We start from the raw sequence: 18,696 nt of genomic DNA, 5'->3' as shown, positions 1-18,696 counted from the left end.
AAAAATAAAAATAGATACCAATAAAAGTAAAATTAATTGAGACATCAGTAGGTTAAATGTTTTTGAATATCCATATTGAATCAGGAGCCCCATATAATGCTCCATACAGTTCATGATGGGCCCCATAAGATGCTTCATACAAAATACACCCCATATAATGCTGCATAAAGGTTAATAATGGCCCCATAAGATGCTCCATAGAATAATATGCCCCATATGCTGCTCCATAAAGGTTATGGCCCCATAAGATGCTCCATAGATTATGCCCCATAAGATGCTCCAGAGATTATGCCCCCATAAGATGCCCCATAAAATGCTCCAGATTATGCCCAATATGCCGCCCCATAAGATGCTCCATAGACTATGCCCCCATATGCTGCCCCATAAGATGCTCCATAGATTATGCCCCCATATGATGCTCCATAGATTATGCCCCATATGCTGCTGCTGCAGCAAATAAAAAAAAATGACATACTCACCTCTCGTCGCTGAGGGCCAGGTGCTGGCGTGCTGAGCAGGCGGGGACACCGGCGCGCTATGGGGGACAGGACCCTGGCACCAGAGATATTCACCTGTCCCCATTCCATCGCTGCTCGCCGCTGTCTGACGGGTCCTCTGTCAGTGACGTGCAGGCAGCAGAGGGCGCAGCGCGCACTAACCACGTCAGCGCGCCCTGTGCTGCCTGAACATCACTGACAGAGGACCCGGAAGACACAGCGGCGCCCTGCGATGGACCGGGGACAGGTGAATATCGCATATACTTACCCCCTCCTGGCGCGGTCTCTGCAGCCCTGCTTCTTCCAAGGTCTCCCTCCCTTCCTTCAGCGGTCACGTGGTACCGCTCATTAAAGCATGAATATGCGCATATTCATGACTTTAATGAGCGGTACCACGTGACCGCTGAAGGCATCTGAGACCATGGGACAAGCAGGGGGGCTGCAGACACGCACCAGGGGAGGTCAGTATGATCTAACATCCCTGCTTCCCCTCCCCCGCCGACCCCCTGACCTATATGACTCGCGTATTAGCCGAGAGGGGACTTTCAGCCCCAAAAAATGGGATGAAAACCTTGGCTTATATGCGAATATATACGGTACTTTGCAAAGCTTGATCAAGCCTACTAGAGTTTAGATTAGGAGTTCCATATATTCTCCCATTGCATAACCACCTCTGCAACATGGTAAAGTCACCTAATGCCCACAGATCAAAGGTACAAATCCTGGATGTCGGCACCACTATGTACTCAGTAATAAAGGTGGTGGCAATAATAAAGGTATTCACATGACCCCATTTTTCACTCTGTCCTTTACTGGGCCTCATGTGTGCTTCCAGTGGCCGAGCAGATGATGTCCTCATTAAGACGTCATGTCATTACCTACATGACCGCTGCATTGCTGATTTATAAGCAGTATGGGGCCTTACGGTGCTGCACAGGGTTGGTTAAGCATCTAAAGCCTCATACTTAGCCATTAAAGAGTATGTTTTTGTGCAGTAGTCTGTGATCACTGCCATTTTCCATCCACATACAAAACTGTATAATAAGAAAGTTGTGATATGTGTAATGAAGTTCTCATTGTCTTGTTTCACCATTAAGTAACATCATATACAGTTTCTCACCGGCTTATAAATGGCTGAATGTCTCTTCCCCTTAGTGGCTCCATGTTCATTGGCATTGGCTCTGGCGTGGAAAGCCAGTAGGAGTAATCATTTCTTGATGCAAAATTGCACACATTATTGATATTGCAAAACATGAAAGGCATTGTGCTAAACCGCCTGAGACAGCTGCCAGCGGTACCTGAAATAAAATGGGCAAATAGTTCAAATCTAAGCAACAGCATCATCTGGCGTGTTTGCATTCAACATGTTGGTACGACTTATTGTTATCCCTCTTTCTATCAGGCAATAAGTGAATTACATCCATTATTTAGCTTTATAAATCATTCTGTGTTTGATAGATGGTTTACAACAATAAGCTTGCAAGTGACCACATCTTACCCAAGTCTTGGCCATGTGCCCGTTCGTTCCCCTGTACATAAAGAAGAGAATATCCATCGTATATTCTACTGGTACCCTGAGGACATGCTGGTGATTCTGTCGCTTGACTATGACGGGTTATGAGGAATCCATGAGCTACAGATCCTGAGCCCGGAGCACCTGGAGGGCCTTGGACTCCATCTGGACCAGGGGGGCCTTGGTTTCCTCTTGAACCTTTTTACATGAAAGAAAATACATTTATTTTCTGCATCTGTAACCTTTACCATATTTTTATATTTAAATTGTGGACCACTAAGGTCAGGATAAAACTTACCTGGCTGACCTGGTAGACCTCTGTCACCTTTACGTCCTGCCTGTCCCTCAAATCCTGGTAGCCCATCTCTGCCGGAATCACCAGGAGGCCCTAGTGAACCTTTTAGAATTCAATGCAGATTACATATGAAAAAAAAAAAACTTGTGACAAACTAACAGCATAAATCTAAAATTAAGTTAAAATTATAATGCTGCATAGCAAGCTAAATGGTAGGCAAACTGACCAACTGCTATAAAATCTTACAGAAAGATGAAAGCCTTATTGTGTTATAGACAGAAAACACAACTATTGAAACAATGAGGATTGCCAGTCACAAATCCTGAATCCAAATAGTAAAATGCTGATAAATAGTTGATAATCTAGATATGTAATCTTTGCATTAATTACCTGGTAATCCAGGTGGTCCTGGTGGTCCAGAAGGTCCATTGCTTCCTGGGCGCCCAGGTGGACCAGGAGGTCCTGGTATAGTCCTGATCTCGCCCTTTGGACCAGGTGATCCTGGAGAACCTATTAGTAAAAGAGCAAAACTTGCATATAAAATTTGAGAATCTTTGAGAGATATCCCGACTACCTTATAGGACTATAATCAGGCGGACCTGCCAATATCAATGGGTTTGGCTAACAGTGCAGTTTGTATGAGGGCTCCGAACAATATGCTACTTGTGTCATCAATGTGTCCATTCTTGTCATCAGTGTCTTCAAAGTTTTTCAAAGATTGATAAAGAAATAAATTACAAAGCTTCTCCTATACTTTGCAATCTTAAACACGGACAGTACACGGATGAAACACGGATACCATCCATGTGCGGTACGTATTTTTCACAGACACATAGACTTGTATTGGCCATTTTCATCCTTGCTGCTGGAAGAAAATGGACATGTGAACAGAACCATAGATTGTATAGGGTACGTGTTGTATCCGTAACAAATACAACATATATGTGCAACATGGACATCTAAGTGAGGCCTACGAGATATGTCGCCACTAGAGATATCCAGCAGCAGCTCTCTCATAGAGAACACCGGACACTCAGCAGAGCAAGCGCTCCCATCTATTAGAGAGAAGCCGAGATGGCTGCCAATGGAACAATCAATAACTATCTAAATTGTATGGGGCTTAAGTCTGTTATTTAGTGTGTCCTAATTTTATTTCAGTTACTTTAAATACTAGATTACTCTCGGAAGTTGTGTACCCATATAACAAATATTATAAAACCAGGAACGCAAAATGATATACAGAAGATTATTCTCACCTTGAAGACCTGGGCTGCCTGTGTCACCTTTAAAGCCTGCCAAACCAGGTGGCCCACTGGGCCCTTTCATACCTGAAAAGACGCATTACATGATCATAGACTGGTCCTTTGCCTTTCATGCTGTAAGATTTGTCTAGACGGAACATGCGCAATAAGTTCGTCTTACAGTTCTGTCTGCTGTAATCGCCTGTGTATCGGGAAAGCTGAGAGTGATCTAACTCAGCACCACCATTGTCTGCTGCCGGCAGGCAACCGGTATAAATAACATAAAATGAAGATCTTACAGAGGATTAAAATATCACATTCCTCCATATTATATGGATTATATTGTTTATTGTTGAAGTTAATCTTCACTGTTCTCTCATGCTTGACTCTGTCTATTGTCTGGGAGGCCAAATATTTCCATGATGATATGTGAACTCTGCATACTGTGGGACAGAGACTCCATACCCATCCAGCCCTCATTAGTATTACCTGGGAAGCCTGGGACACCAGGTACACCCTGATCTCCTTTCATTCCATTCAGACCTGGTCTTCCAGGATCACCCTGTAGACAAGCACAAAATGATGTAAAATTCCTCTAGCTCTCAGTTTCCTTCTCCTAACCTTGTATCTTGTATATATTTTGCATCTATCTTGGAACAAGGGAACATTGTCACTCTCCAATGCAACCTAGAGGGGTCTGTACATGCATAACTATTCCTATTAACTTCTATGGTAATCCCAAACATTAAAGAGCACGCTTGCTTCTTGTGTAGATAACATAAATGACACATCTGAAACTAACATGTCTTTTCGCTTCTTACACATCAGTGGATAACTGGCCACTTTTGATCACGTGGTTTCAATGTACATCCAGATGCAAATGTTTAGTCCCTTCCATTAAACATTTTCTTTAAAGACCCTCCTCCTGTGTAACAGTTATATAGGTAGAAAAAGCTTTTGTAACCATAAAGTTTAACCTTTCTCCACCAGTTATACATTCTCTATCGCTAGATTATTCATAACCCACAATGTCTTTTTTGTGAAACAAGCATTCATCCCCTTTTAAAATGCTGCTATAGCGTCTGCCATTACTACCTCTTGTGGTAGGGCATTCCACAGTCTGACTGCTTTAACTGTAAAGAACCCTTTCCTATTTAGCTGCTGGAATCGCCTTTTCTTCACAATTAATTAATGTCGCCTGATTCTTTGGAAGGTCTTTGGAAGGAATAAGTAATGAACGAGTCCTTTTTTTTGACCACACATGTATTTATACACAGAAATTCTAGATGTGGCTTTACGCGTCATGTAACATCTAACAATCTTACGTTTTACCCATCTATACTCTTACAAGGACAGAGAAACAAAATGAATAGTTTAGAATAAGACCCTGAACCCAAACAGCTAGACAAGAACGGGACAGCGAGAAAGAAGCAGAAATCATCATTACAGTACATTCCTAATGCAAAAATAGACTCGGAATAGCAGATTTAGATCCTGTGGCTGATGAAATGAGGTGATAAATTAAATATAACTGAGCAAAAGAAAGAAAACCTATGTTTGGTCCTTATTTCATTATGGTGGAGGAGTTTGGATCCTGAAGCTCTACTACAATTTTATTTTCTTACATTACTATCTGGATTTAGATCATTTCACCAACTTGTTCCTGGGGCACAGCATTTGTTCTACCACATTAAAGGAGATACATGACGAGTGCAATGCTAATGTGTACTGTATACAGGCAGACATTGGGCCCGAACCACGAAAAACACATCACCCTTTATGTAACTTTCATCAGCTTATATTGTTCATACACATGAGGCTCATACTGAATTCTTTATGAGCCTCCCAGCCTGTGTGTTGTTTCCGAACTGGACATCAAAGAAATATCACTGATTTCAGTTTCACTCAATATTGACCAAAATACGGTAAACCAGTTTTGTCTATTCATAGGCTGAAATCAAAGCATTGCATGCCATACCCTCCTGTCCCTCTGAATGTAATTCATCCAATATTATCCCCATCCTTCATTCCATTCTTTTTTAACATGGATGAAAGCTATAAATGATCTTTTTTCCACCAGTTGGCCCATTAGGTTGCAATGTTAGAAATTAGTCCGGGATAACACATGCGAGAAACTCGGACGAGTCTCGCATCTTAATATCCGGCACTGCCGCCGGCACTCGGGAGCGGAGCGTGCGGCTGCATGTATTTCTATGCAGCCGCATGCTTAGCTCCCGAGTGCCGGCGGCAGTGCTGGGTATTAAGATGCGAGACTCATCCGAGTTTCTCGCATGTGTGATTCCGACCTTATAGACAGAAAAGATACATTGTTCCAATTACGTCAATGCTGAATATACCAAGTGGTCTACATCCATCCACCCTACATCTCCTCCCTTGTTTCAGTATACCACCTTACCCGCGCCCACCGTTCTGCTGATGACCTGAGGTTAGCACCCTCAATAATCAGAACCTCCCACTCCCGTCTCCAAGACTTTACACGTGCTGCGCCAATTCTTTGGAATGCACTTCCCAGGTCAATACGATTAGTCCCAAATCCCCACAATTTTAAGCGTGCCCTGAAAACGCATTTATTCAGACTGGCCTACCGCCTCAACACATTAACCTAATCTATCCCTGGGTGGCACAGTCAAAAGATTTACCATAACCAGGTTCCCCGCATCATGTTCCCACATGCTTTATGCATCCATTAGCCCTCTGTGTCTGTACTGTTACACACTTAACATTATGGCTGGTCCATACAATCAGGGCAACTGTTACCACCCACCTTTCCTGTCTCCCTTTTTTTCCTCATAGATTGTAAGCTTGCGAGCAGGGCCCTCATTCCTCTTGGTATTTGTTATAATCTATGTGATTATTGTTATGCTGTAATGTCTATTGTCTGTACAAATCCCCTCTGAAATGTAAAGTGCTGCGGAATATGTCGGCGCTATAGAAATAAAATGTATTATTATTATCCATTAAATTTTATGTAATGACTAATAATAAATTGAGCCTCATAACTTTTTAGTCGTTTGGCACAAATTTCATAGTAGGTAAATAAGAGGAGACATGACATAAAGATGAACATTTTATCAGTTTTCTTGAGGTACAGAATGATCTTACTTTTTAAAATGAAAATTGTGAAACTTATATTAATATAGGCATCCAGTAAGAGTTACCGGTAGTCCTGATGTTCCTGAGTCTCCTTTTGGTCCAGGGAATCCAGGTTGTCCGGGGATGCCAGGATTACCTTTATCACCCTTGAAACCTCCATTGCCAGGGGGGCCGCGAGGACCTTCTGGGCCTGGTGGACCTTTGTATCATATATAAATGTTAGGAAGATGGAGTGAGAATCAAATATGTATTGTTACATTTAGTGGATTACACAAGATACAAGAATAAATATGCCTTGTGTTCTTATTTTACTCATTAACTTCCTAATGTATATGTGATGTAAAAGACTTACAAGGGATATTTATTCTACAAAATTTCTTCCCTATCGAGCGGCTAGCTGATAACTGACAGATCAGTGTAGGTCCAACCCATGGAATAACCACAAATTGCCAGAATCGGAAATTGGGTATCACGTTTTTCTCTGGTTCTCCTTTGTCCAGAAGGAGATAAATGGAGCATCCGGTCATGAATACTGTTGCTCTACTACTAATCTTTCAATGATAGCTGAGCACAGCGCTCGGATATCTTCATCACTAACATACTTACAAATTGAGATTCAAAGGAGAACCAGGAACATACGTCTTCAAAAGTTGTCCATTGGTGGGAGCACCACCAATCTACCGCTTATCAACTATCCAATGGATAGACTGAAATATCCCTATATGTAATCCTGTTATAAATGTATTTCCCATTCATGCTTCTGAGGAATCCGGATGTTCCTTAAGACCTGGTAAGAGATTCCTGCAAAAATGGCAGAAGAAAAACCTCTTAAACAGGGAATGTAAACTAATTTCACTCAAAAATGCTGGTTGTGTGGGGCAGGCTACATAATCTAGAAATCTCTGCCACAACCATGCATGTGCCGAGAAGTATGCATTACTTTGTCTGAATGGGGTTAGCGTATTGGGAATATTCCCAGGGGTTAGCTCTTAGTAAAAAGCTTGGGAATCACTGTATTCTGAATAACATTAAGGCGAGCTGCCATGGCTGGTGCTAGTTGCATGGCTGTATGTTTTTGCAGTTCTAAGATAGGAATATGGGGTACCCATTCATTTAGTAAACTCCTCAACATTTCCCACGCCCACTTATGTGTCACTAGCTACAACAAACTGCATGGCGTGCTGAAATGAACGCTACTGATCTTTTCAGGTAGTGCAGACTATTGCTCTATGTGGTTCCAGGTCTATGCAGAATAACTAACTGCATGAAGCTGAATCCCCGAACAATAAAGCCATTGTGCTGGAAGTCAGCGCGACCTGGAAAGTGTTACTGCTATGTGCATGTTTTATGAACAGAACTCATTTTTTCCCCTCATTTTATTAACCACTACACAAAGTATGTTCATCATACATTTTGTACTGCATAAATTACCATTCAGAAATAAGATACGGACGATTGAGGACTGATCAGATTGGGCATTTATACAGTATAAATATCAAGCATTTAATCCAAAATAACAAGCCACGTATTATGAAGTCGTGCAATGTCACTCTGAACCCAGGATTTTGGAGGAATTGTCTCAATAAGTAAAAGAAATCAATGCCAAATATAGATTGTTATGAAGTGAACATATACGGTACTTGATGTAGTAGGTGATTCATTTGGCTTACTGAAAATGCAGAAATCCAATATGTAACTGTAATCCGGCACTACAAAGATTAATATTGTAGCTGATTGGCATTATTGGCCTGATGTGTGTACATGAATTTCACTGAATTACCAAAACCAGAAATATTAATTAATAACAAATACAACAGTTGTTAATCAGACTATGACTGGGTTCACACATTACAGCTATTTGACGTATTTTACTGCAAATCAGCACGATTGTCATATTAATTGTTAATGGTCATGCCGTTTTAACAAAACCACAGGCCATTGCCAATACATTTGCAAACAGTGCCATTTTGATGTATTAAATGTGGCACCTCAGCCACAACATAGCTGCAAATAGTGAACCCAGCCTTACCAGATACTTTCCAGCACTTTTAAAATTTACTTGTAACTCTCCATACATCTAAGTTTAATTTCCAACACTGTCTCAAGTCTTTGTCTTCATTCTGAGGTTACCTGAATAAGGCTTTGTTAGTATCTGGGTAGAAGAATTGGTTTGTAACGAAAAGCACTGGACAGAAAATAGCAGTAAAGAAAAAAGAAGGACACCATGACAGAAGCCTGACAGACCCTAATGTAGGTTATGGGGTATGTTGGGCAGTGCTAGTTTCTGTCATATGTCGGATATGAAACTTACATTCATTTCATTGTTCTTTTCCTATGACGGAGAACAACAAAATAGGAATTGCAGGTGTGGATGCAGCCAAAAAGGAACCTAAGCCGTTGTGGCATCAAAGGGGCATCTAACTATTTAATAAGACTCGCTGTAACTACTTTTGTACATGAAGCTTATGGTGAAATACTAATGCAGAGAGAATAACTAAAGTGGGATGTGGAAGAGGAAGAATGACCACAGATTATTTAAAGGTATGGGAAACTACAAAAAGATGTTGTCTTTTTCTAACAGGTAGTAATAGAGCTAAAGGAAGGGGTCAATAATTTATGACCCCCATCTATTGGCAAAAGAGGACATCCTATTAAATGGAAAGCCCTTTGATTAAAATGAGCAATATGTAGTAGTTAAAGGGTTATTCCCAAGATAATAAGTTATGAAAGGGGATAAATCACTGATCCAACCGCTGGGACCACAAGTGACCTCAACAATAGGACTCTGGATCCTGGGAAGCAGGCCCTGCAAATCCCCCTCTTGAATGGAGAGGAGATGCACAGCCTCTACTATATTCATTCTCTATGGGATTGTCAGAGAACAGAGCACAGCTATTACCAGCAATCCCATAGATAATGAATGGAGTAGGGATTCAGCATTTGCTCCTCTGCTTCATTCAAGACGGACCTCTGCAGCGCTCGGGTCCTATAGCACCAACCTCAGGAATGTTGGAGATCTCAGCACTCAGATCTTCAGTGATCAGCAAGTTATCTTCTCTCCTATGAGTGGGGGATAACTTACTTTAATGGGAATAACCCTTTAATTTCCCCTTTGATGGCATCTTGGTGTTAGGTTTTCCTGCCAATTGCAGCTGAGTCAACTCAAAAGTTACAGTAATTTTCGGATGACTCTTCTATCAAATAAAAAAAGAGTGTCATGCCAACCCCTTTAAAGCTATATTATGTCATAATCTATCTGATATGGGAACATAGTTGTGATTTTTAAATGGTAAGAGAACAATCTGTAATTGAAAATATGATGTTAAAGCAGCATGTTTCCCACTCCTTTGTACTGGTCCCTGCCTCCTTACTTACAATCTAAACGTGACATTTTCTATCCTGCAATTCAGAATGTGTGGAATAGGCTTTTACCAGCTCGCAGGAGTAAATTATATCACTTATGTGGAATACAGGCAGGAGACGTATCATTTCAGTGAGACAAAAGTTAACGTAAGTCAGCGTGACCATGACTGCAGGGGAAACTTGAGGTAATGAACTAGTTCACTTCAGAACAATTCCAAATCCAGCTGTTCCCTCTGAAGGTATACTGAAGATGTCCGATTTCACATTCTACATCCTATAGAGCAAATATCTCACAAATCAAAGACATGCAATAAAAGAAGATGGCACATGTTAAGATCTAACCTTGAGGACCTGGGAGAGGATCACCAATGCCCAGTGTTCGGTGTTAGAAAGGTCACACAACACAAAACAAAATCACCGGTTAATACACAGCACATAGAAAAGTCATCACCAAACACGAGGTTTTGAGGTTTTCATGCACAATAAACAACCATTGTTCTCTGCAACAGGCAGAAAATCAAGGTTATGTCAACAATAAGAAACGCATTTAGCACAGTAACTATACAGGCACGCTTCATTGGCGTCTGATGTGACGCGGATATAAGCCGTTCACTGACACCAGTGTCAATTATGAATTAACTCAAAAGTGAAGGTAAAAAAATCCTTCTTTCATGGGAAAATGAATGAGCAGACCTCAGGGAAGGCATCCAGTGCGGAAAACAAAACTGATATTTTAATCGGATTTTCAGCTCATAGATTGGAACGAGGAAACGGTAATATAATAAGCCTCTACACAGTACTGACCAGTGCGTATACGGAGATGGAGGTAGCGGTACTAAATATAGGGTACATTCACTTATACGTATTTTTGGCTGCAGATCTATGGCAAATCCGCATCAAATCAGCGACAAAATCTGCAAGTGTTAAGTGTGGATTAGTTGCTGATTTTGACACGGATCTTCCAAAGATATTCAGTTCTCTGCAGAATTTTTTCACAGTGTGTGGATGAGATCCAAGAATCCAAAAATCCAAGATTAAAAATCTGCAGAGTTCACCACGTCTGAAGATACCCTTGAAGTTTGATGCTTTGTTACATGTTGCATATGGGCTTATTCACATGTCAGGTTTTCACATACGAGTGCTATCCGTGTTTTTCATGGATAGTACTTGTGCCTAAGAATCTATGGGACTATTCACGCCAGAGAATTTTTGCATGCAAACCGAGTAGTCTGTGTAAAATTGTGGAAACATGTCAGATATTGATCGGAGTGTCGGATCATACTCAGCAATTAAAGTTTATAGGTCTGTGAAAAAGATCACACAACACCTGGATGCCATCCGTGTGCTGTCCATTTTTCACTGACCGATAGATAGGAGAAAATGGAGAAACTTTTTTTCTCGGGTGAAAAACACTAAAGAAACTCTGACCAAACTGTGATGAATATCACTGATGAAACTCAGTTTCCATCCAAAACACATAAAGAACTCTATTATCTATAGCCAAGCCATCAGATACAATCGTATATGTTCCAACCCCATGGATAGAGACAAACACCTTGGTCGCCTCAAAAAAACCTTTTTGAATCAGGGTTACCATCCAAGAACAATTGAAAACCAAATTACAAGAGCCACCAGATTGTCAAGGAATCACCTGCTACATTACAAAGCTAAAGAAGAAAATAACCGAGTGCCTCTAGTAGTCACCTACAACCCAAATCTGGAGGTGCTAAGGGGAGCTGCACGGAAATTACAACCTTTACTACAAAAAGATGCCCGATTAAAATCAATTTTTCCAGACCCCCCACTGCTGTGTTTTAGGCAGCCCCCAAATTTAAGAAGCATCATTGTCAGAAGCTCCCTGTCCTCTCCAACGGCTGCAGGAACCTTTCCTTGCAACCAGAAAAAATGTAAAACCTGTCCATTTATAATGACCACGGACAAGATAAAGATCCCCAACTCACATCAGGACTACAAGATCCCAGGTACTTTGACCTGCATTACATCTAATGTGGTGTACTTAATTATTTGTACTAAATGTCCAACTGGGGGTCTGTATGTGGGGGAGACAGGGCAAAAGCTTAGAACAAGGATGAATGCTCATCGTCACACAATAAGAGAAAAAAGAATGGATCTACCTGTGGCAAAACATTTCTGTATCCCTGATCACAGCAGCATGGATATGAAATTACTGGTATTGAAAGGTAACTTCACATCTCAGATAGAGAGACGAGTTTGGGAGTACAAATTTATGACGAACTTTGACACTCTCAGTGCTGGAATGAATGTGTCGCATGGATTTATGTCTTTTTACATCAATTAAGGAATTTCCTTTTAAAACCTTGCAGGGCAACACAGAACTAGACCCCAATCAGAGGACCATAAAACATCCGAACTCCTTATCTATGAACTGGTCCAATGTTTATATTTATGTTTCTCCCTCTCCCATATTGATAGTTCTGCTTCACGTCACTTGTCTTATCTATTGCATTTTTTCTAGGCTGTATTGTGCATAAATATGTGACTTCAGATTTTGTATTAGTCTAGCCTGATGAAGAGACCTGAGTAGTCTCGAAAGCTTGCAATGTATTACCATCTTTTCAGTTAGCCATTAAAAGGTATCAACTACTGAGGACTCTCAATCCTGAATATTTTTCTGATGAAACTCAGTTCATTTTTCTTGTATGGAAAAAATCTGAAGTCTGAATTAGGTCTTAGGAAACAACATGAATTGAATTTCCCCAAATATTGTTTTTATTATTAGTGCCACCATTGCTACATTTATTGCATACTGTACACTTAGCTACATCCTGCTGATTCCTATGTTTGGGTCTAGAGTATGACGGAGTTTATTATTTTTTTACACATCCCATTTCCTGGGCAAAGTTTTAATTTGCACAGACAACCAGCCCTTTTCAGGCTAGGTGCGGACGGCCGTATATTCTCTCATCTGAGAGAATTGAGCCCATAATGCAAATGATACTCTGATAATCAAACTCCAATCAGTGTCAGCATAGTGTGAGCTGATTCTCTTGGATGAGTATAAAATGGGAGTAAAACAATTCTAGATCTTCTCCATTGTGTCAGTGCGCAGAAATCAGACTGCACACAGATGTCATCTGAGTGCATAGTAACATAGTAACATAGTTATTAAGGTTGAAGGGAGACTTTAAGTCCATCTAGTTCAACCCGTATCCTATCCTAACTTGCCCTAACATGTTGATCCAGAGGAAGGCAAAAAAAACCCATGTGGCAAACAGTAAGGCTACTTTCACACATCAGTTTTTTGCCGTCAGGCAGGATCCGGCTATTTTTAGAAAAAACGGATCCGGCATAAATTTTGGAGAACTGTAGAAACGGATCCGTTTTTCTGCCGGATCCGTCTAGCAGGTTATATCTGTTTCCTGGGGGCTGGCCAATTGGATCTGAGCATGCGCAGACTTAAAAAAACGGATCCGGTGGCTGGATCTGCCTTTTTCTGGATCCGGCGCATTCCGGCGCCCATAGACTTTCATTGTGGCAAAAATCCGGAAGCGTCGGATCCGGCGCTTCCGGCTTTTTCGCCGGAGACAAAAAACGTTACAGTAGCCGTTTTTTCCTGACGCCAGAATGAGACAAGTAGCTGGATCCGGCAAAAAACGGATGAAACGCAATGCCATCCGGCGCGATCCGGCGCTAATGCAAGTCAATGGGGAAAAACTGGATCCGGCATTGCATTTTGCCGGATCTGGTTTTACAAAAAAAAGCCGGATCGCGCCTGACGGCGAAAAACTGATGTGTGAAAGAGGCCTAAGCTTCACATTGAGGAAAAAAATTCCTTCCCGACTCCACATACGGCAATCAGACTAGCTCCCTGGATCAACGCAATATTAAGGAAACTAGTGTATATACCCTGTAATATTATACTTTTCAAGAAAGGCATCCAGTCCCTTCTTAAATTTTAGTAGGGAATCACTCATTACAACATCATATGGCAGAGAGTTCCATAGTCTCACTGCTCTTACTGTAAAGAATCCGCGTCTGTGATTATGCTTAAACCTTCTTTCCTCCAGATGTAGAGGATGCCCCCCTTGTCCCCGTCACAGGTCTAAGAGTAAAAAGATCATTAGAAAGGTCTTTGTATTGTCCCCGCATATATTTATACATTGTAATAAGATCACCCCTAAGCCTTCGATTCTCCAAACTAAATAACCCCAAGTGTAATAACCTGTCTTGGTATTGCAGACCCCCTAGTTCCCTAATAACCTTGGTCGCTCTTCTCTGCACCCGCTCCAGTTCAGGTATGTCTTTCTTATACACCGGAGACCAGAACTGTACACAGTATTCTAAGTGTGGTCGCACTAGTGACTTATATAGAGGTAAAATTATGTTCTCCTCATGAGCTTCTATGCCTCTTTTAATGCATCCCATTATTTTATTTGCCTTTGCAGCAGCTGCCTGACACTGGCCGCTAAATGTGAGTTTGTCGTCCACCCATACACCCAGGTCTTTTTCAGTGACAGTTTTGCCCAGTGTGTTACAATTAACATACTCAATGACTTGCGTGGCTGAGTGCAATACAAATATCGACTTAAACTTGGTCATGCAGTTAGTTGTTCCTCAGACAGTCTCTGTATGAGGGAAGAATTTAACATGTGCATGGCCCCATAGACTAACATTGGTCAGAGTGTGAGCCAATGTTTTGTCAGATCGCACTTGGACCAATGATATGGCCGTCTGCACCTGTTCTAACTACAGCTATGGCAAAAATTAAGAGACCACTGCAAAATTTTCAGTTTGTCTGATTTTTCTCTTTATAGGTATATTTTGAGTAAAATGTAAATTGCTCTTTTATTTCTTAAACTACTGACATGTCTCCGAATTTCCAAGCACTACATTTTGCATTTATTTTCAGAAAATGAAAAATGCTCAAAAGGACAAAAAAATGCAGTGCTTACAGACCTCAAATAATGCTAAGAAAACAAGTTCATAATCATTTAGAAACAACAATACTAATGTTTTAACTCAGGAAGAGTTCAGAAATCAATATTTTGTGGAATAACCATAATTTTTAATCACAGCTTTCATGCATCTTGGCATGCTTTTCACCACTCTTTCACACTGCTTTTGGGTGAGCTTATGCCACTCTTGGTACAAAAATGTCAGCAGTTCTTCTTTGATGGCTTGTGATTATCCATCTTCCTCTTGATTACATTCCAGAAGTTTTCAATTCGGTTCAGGTCTGGAGATTGGGCTGGCCATGACAGGGATTTGATGTGGTGGTTCTTCATCCACACATTGACCTAGCTGTGTGGCATGGCGCATTGTCCTGCTGGAAAAACCAGTCCTCAGAGTTGGGGAAAATTACCTGAGCAGAAGGAATCATCTGTTTTTCCAGGATAACCTTGAATGCAGCTTGATTCATACGTCCTTCGCAAAGATTAACCTGCCCAATTCCAGCCTTGCTGAAGCATCCCCAGATCATCACCGATCCTCCACCAAATTTCACAGTGGGTGCAAGACACTGTGGCTTGTACGCCTATTCAGATCTCCGTCTAACCATTAGATGACCAGATGTTGGGCAAAGATGAAAATTATACTCATCAGAGAAGATTACCTTACTCCAGTCCTCTATGGTCCAATCCTTATGGTCTTTGGCAAACTTCAGCCTGGCTCTCCTTTACTTCTTATTGATGAAAGGCTTTTCTCTACCTTTACATGACTTGAGCCCTGCCTGTAGGAGCCTGTTACGAACTGTTCTTGCAGTGCACTTGACCCCAGCTGCCATTTGCCATTCCTTTTGTAGGTCACTTGATGTCATCCTGCGCCTGCTGAGTGACATTCGAATAAGGTGACAGTCATCCCGGTCAGCGGAGAGTCGTTTTCGCCCTCTGTCGCTCTGTAGCTTAGTTATCCCCAATGTCTGCTGCTTGACCTTGTTGTAATGCACTGCCGGATTAGAAATTGTAAGGATGGAGGCAACATGACGCTCACTGTATCCCTCTGCTAGTAAAGCCAGAATTGAGCCCTTCTTTTGCTCACTCAAAACTTTTCTTTTCAACTCCTTTGGCATGGTTAAAAGTTATTTTTTCATTCCTATTACTTTTGGGATATTACTAGCACTTGTCCTATTGGATGAGGATTGTGAACACCTCAGCAATGTTTTTTATACTTTCCTTCGTTAAATAAGATTTGGTTCAGGTGATCACCTAATCAGAAGAACATTAAGTAAAATGAGGTGTACTCAGGTTGGAATTCAACTGACACTGGAATTGAATGGCTGTCAGACATGTAGAGAAGGTGATTTTTATAAAACTGTGCAGTGGTCTCTTAATTTTTGCCAGAGCTGTATATAACCTGATTCTTGCGGTCCAAAATTCAAGCAACATGAATTAGAGCCTAGCTTCATGATTGCGGTCAGGTATACTCTTCTCTAAAGTGCCTTGGTGTTTCAGAGAAAATATACTTTAAAGATCTGGCCAAGGAGACATGCTTCCTCTAGCCAGCTATTCCCAGCGCTTCTAGAGGTGATTGACAGGTCTCTTCCTCATATGCACATTGGTCAATCGCCTGCAGCAGTGCTGAGAAAAGCCGGAACAGATACTGGACAATAAACCTCAGTGAAATCGTGCAGCCAGGATCTGATTCATGCTATCTGTAGTTTGGGCAGCATGAATCAGATGACACAATAGCTTTAAGGAAAAATGGAAAATAGTTACATCAGCCAAGAAGGAAAGGGATTGATAGAAAAGGAGGGACGGTACGAACCAGCTACAACACAGTGCTAGTAATATAGATGGCAAGGGGTGCAAAAACAGCCAAGCTGCCACCTTCTGCTGAGTCGCATGTGCTCACACCAAAGGGGCTACATATGGAAGTCTCCATAGTGGATGATGAGCTCTTTAGAGTTAGTTCTTCCACTTTTAATTGCTATTATAACCCATACCTTAGTTTCTATTTAAGGACTATTTTACTGAAAAAATAAAACACTGACTCTGATCCTAAAAGAGCAAACAGAACAAAATGAGCAACTTTTTATTCCCTTCTGAAAGTTATCTATTTTATCTGGAAATAAAGGCGATACTGGCAGCAGCGACAGCCGCGACCAATGTCACCATGTACTCTGGACAACATGACATGAATAATGGATGCATTGCATTGTGTCTGCTCCATCAGTAATACATTAATAAGGTCAATTCAATAAGCACCGTGTCAGTGAATAGTTTATAATACATTATATGTATGGTCAGAATACAATTGAAGCAGGATTCCATGATACACTTAGCTAGTGACCCAAAGATCTTTTATATATAATATACCTATGCAACCAGTACGACAGAACTAGGTCGACCTTGTCACTTCAGATCTTTTTGAGCAGCATCGCCCATTGTTCTTAGCTAGCAACACACTGGATATCTGCAATGGATGCTGGAGATCAGAAGTGAAGTGATAGGCTTTTCTACTTCTGCCAATAGAATATTATAATGTACCAGTGAGCCACTTTATGACATTCAAAGTGCGCAACATGCAGTTTTATAACTAGATGAATTACATATTATTCTAATAAAAACAGTAACATTGATGATTTTGTATATTATCAAAATTATGTCTCCAAATTCTAAATGTAGCAGCTATACGTACACAAAAGGAAACAGAATAATGAGGGTGTTTTTTTTTTTACTGTCTAGCTAAAGAAATTGTGCATCTTAAAGGGTGTCCCATTTTAGAAAAACTTTTTCCTGTCAGTAAAGAAAAGAAGCAAGCTTTGCTTCTCGCCCCGCAAGGTCCGGCGCAGAGCCTCCTTCACTGCTCCTGGTGTCTGTGGTTGTGTGCAGGCGTGAAATCACTTTTACAGAGCTAATCAGTGAGATCAGCCGATGTAGACGGCACAAGCCACTCAGAGTTGCTGAGCTCACTGATTGGCTGCAACACTTTTGATGTGACTTTAGCTCTGCAGAAGACAACAAACACCTGGAGAAGTGATGGAAACTCAACCTGAGAGGTCAAAAACGTTTTTAATACTAAATGAACTTGTTGGATAAACTTTTTTTTTTTTTAAAGTGGACAACCCCTTTAAGATTGGGATCAGATGAACCCTCCAAATGCTCTTCAACCAGGATATGTAAATGTGAAGTAACGGGTAGAGGTTTGCTGCCCAAATTGCATGTATAGCAATCCCTACCGATGCCGTCTGGTCATGCACGGAGATGGGCTTTAGTGCCTTTGATTAGCCACCAGCTTAGGCTCTGTTCACATCACAGTAGTTTATATGCCCAAGTTATACACCTTGGTAATCTCCCATTTTAATGGTAAAGATTTTTATGCAGGATAACCTTATATTGTGACTATGTAGGATGCACCTATATTGGGAAGTGCGGTATTCTAAGCATTCCACTACAGAACAAGAAAAAAAAAGTATGACATCATACAATAAAGTCTTTTTACATAAATCTAAGTCTATGAATACATCCAGCATGTACTATATTTTCCCAGCACATAAACTTAGAAAACATACGGAGCATGGTGTGGACAGAGCTTAAACTGCTGGCTTACCATAAGGATTTATGGTGACCCTGGTGTTTCTTGCGCAAGGAAAAAAGGAGGTTAGAGAGTCTTTTCCCATTTCAAAATTAAATATTATTATTCTTATAAGTTCACATTTAAAACACAGAAAATATACATATAATAGGACAAAAT

The 18,696-nt window shown here is 41.0% G+C and overlaps 1 protein-coding gene across 1 annotated transcript in view; it reads right to left on the bottom strand.

The window, feature by feature from the left end:
* Positions 1-18,696, bottom strand: part of COL4A5 (collagen type IV alpha 5 chain) — a 358,955-nt gene that overhangs the window by 28,529 nt on the left and 311,730 nt on the right. The window contains exons 42-48 of the mRNA XM_073547642.1: positions 6,726-6,859; positions 4,036-4,108; positions 3,562-3,633; positions 2,696-2,815; positions 2,309-2,407; positions 1,996-2,208; positions 1,618-1,795 (exon numbers count right to left, since the gene is read on the bottom strand). Coding sequence (XP_073403743.1) covers positions 1,618-1,795; positions 1,996-2,208; positions 2,309-2,407; positions 2,696-2,815; positions 3,562-3,633; positions 4,036-4,108; positions 6,726-6,859 — 889 coding nt within the window. The remainder of the gene's footprint in view (positions 1-1,617; positions 1,796-1,995; positions 2,209-2,308; positions 2,408-2,695; positions 2,816-3,561; positions 3,634-4,035; positions 4,109-6,725; positions 6,860-18,696) is intronic.

The sequence above is a fragment of the Dendrobates tinctorius genome, unplaced genomic scaffold (genome assembly GCF_039654945.1).
Source record: "Dendrobates tinctorius isolate UK_male_01 unplaced genomic scaffold, ASM3965494v1 ptg000154l, whole genome shotgun sequence".
Taxonomy (NCBI): Eukaryota; Metazoa; Chordata; class Amphibia; order Anura; family Dendrobatidae; genus Dendrobates; species Dendrobates tinctorius.
Note: the sequence above shows the minus strand (reverse complement) of the source record. Positions and strands in the feature narration are given on the sequence as shown.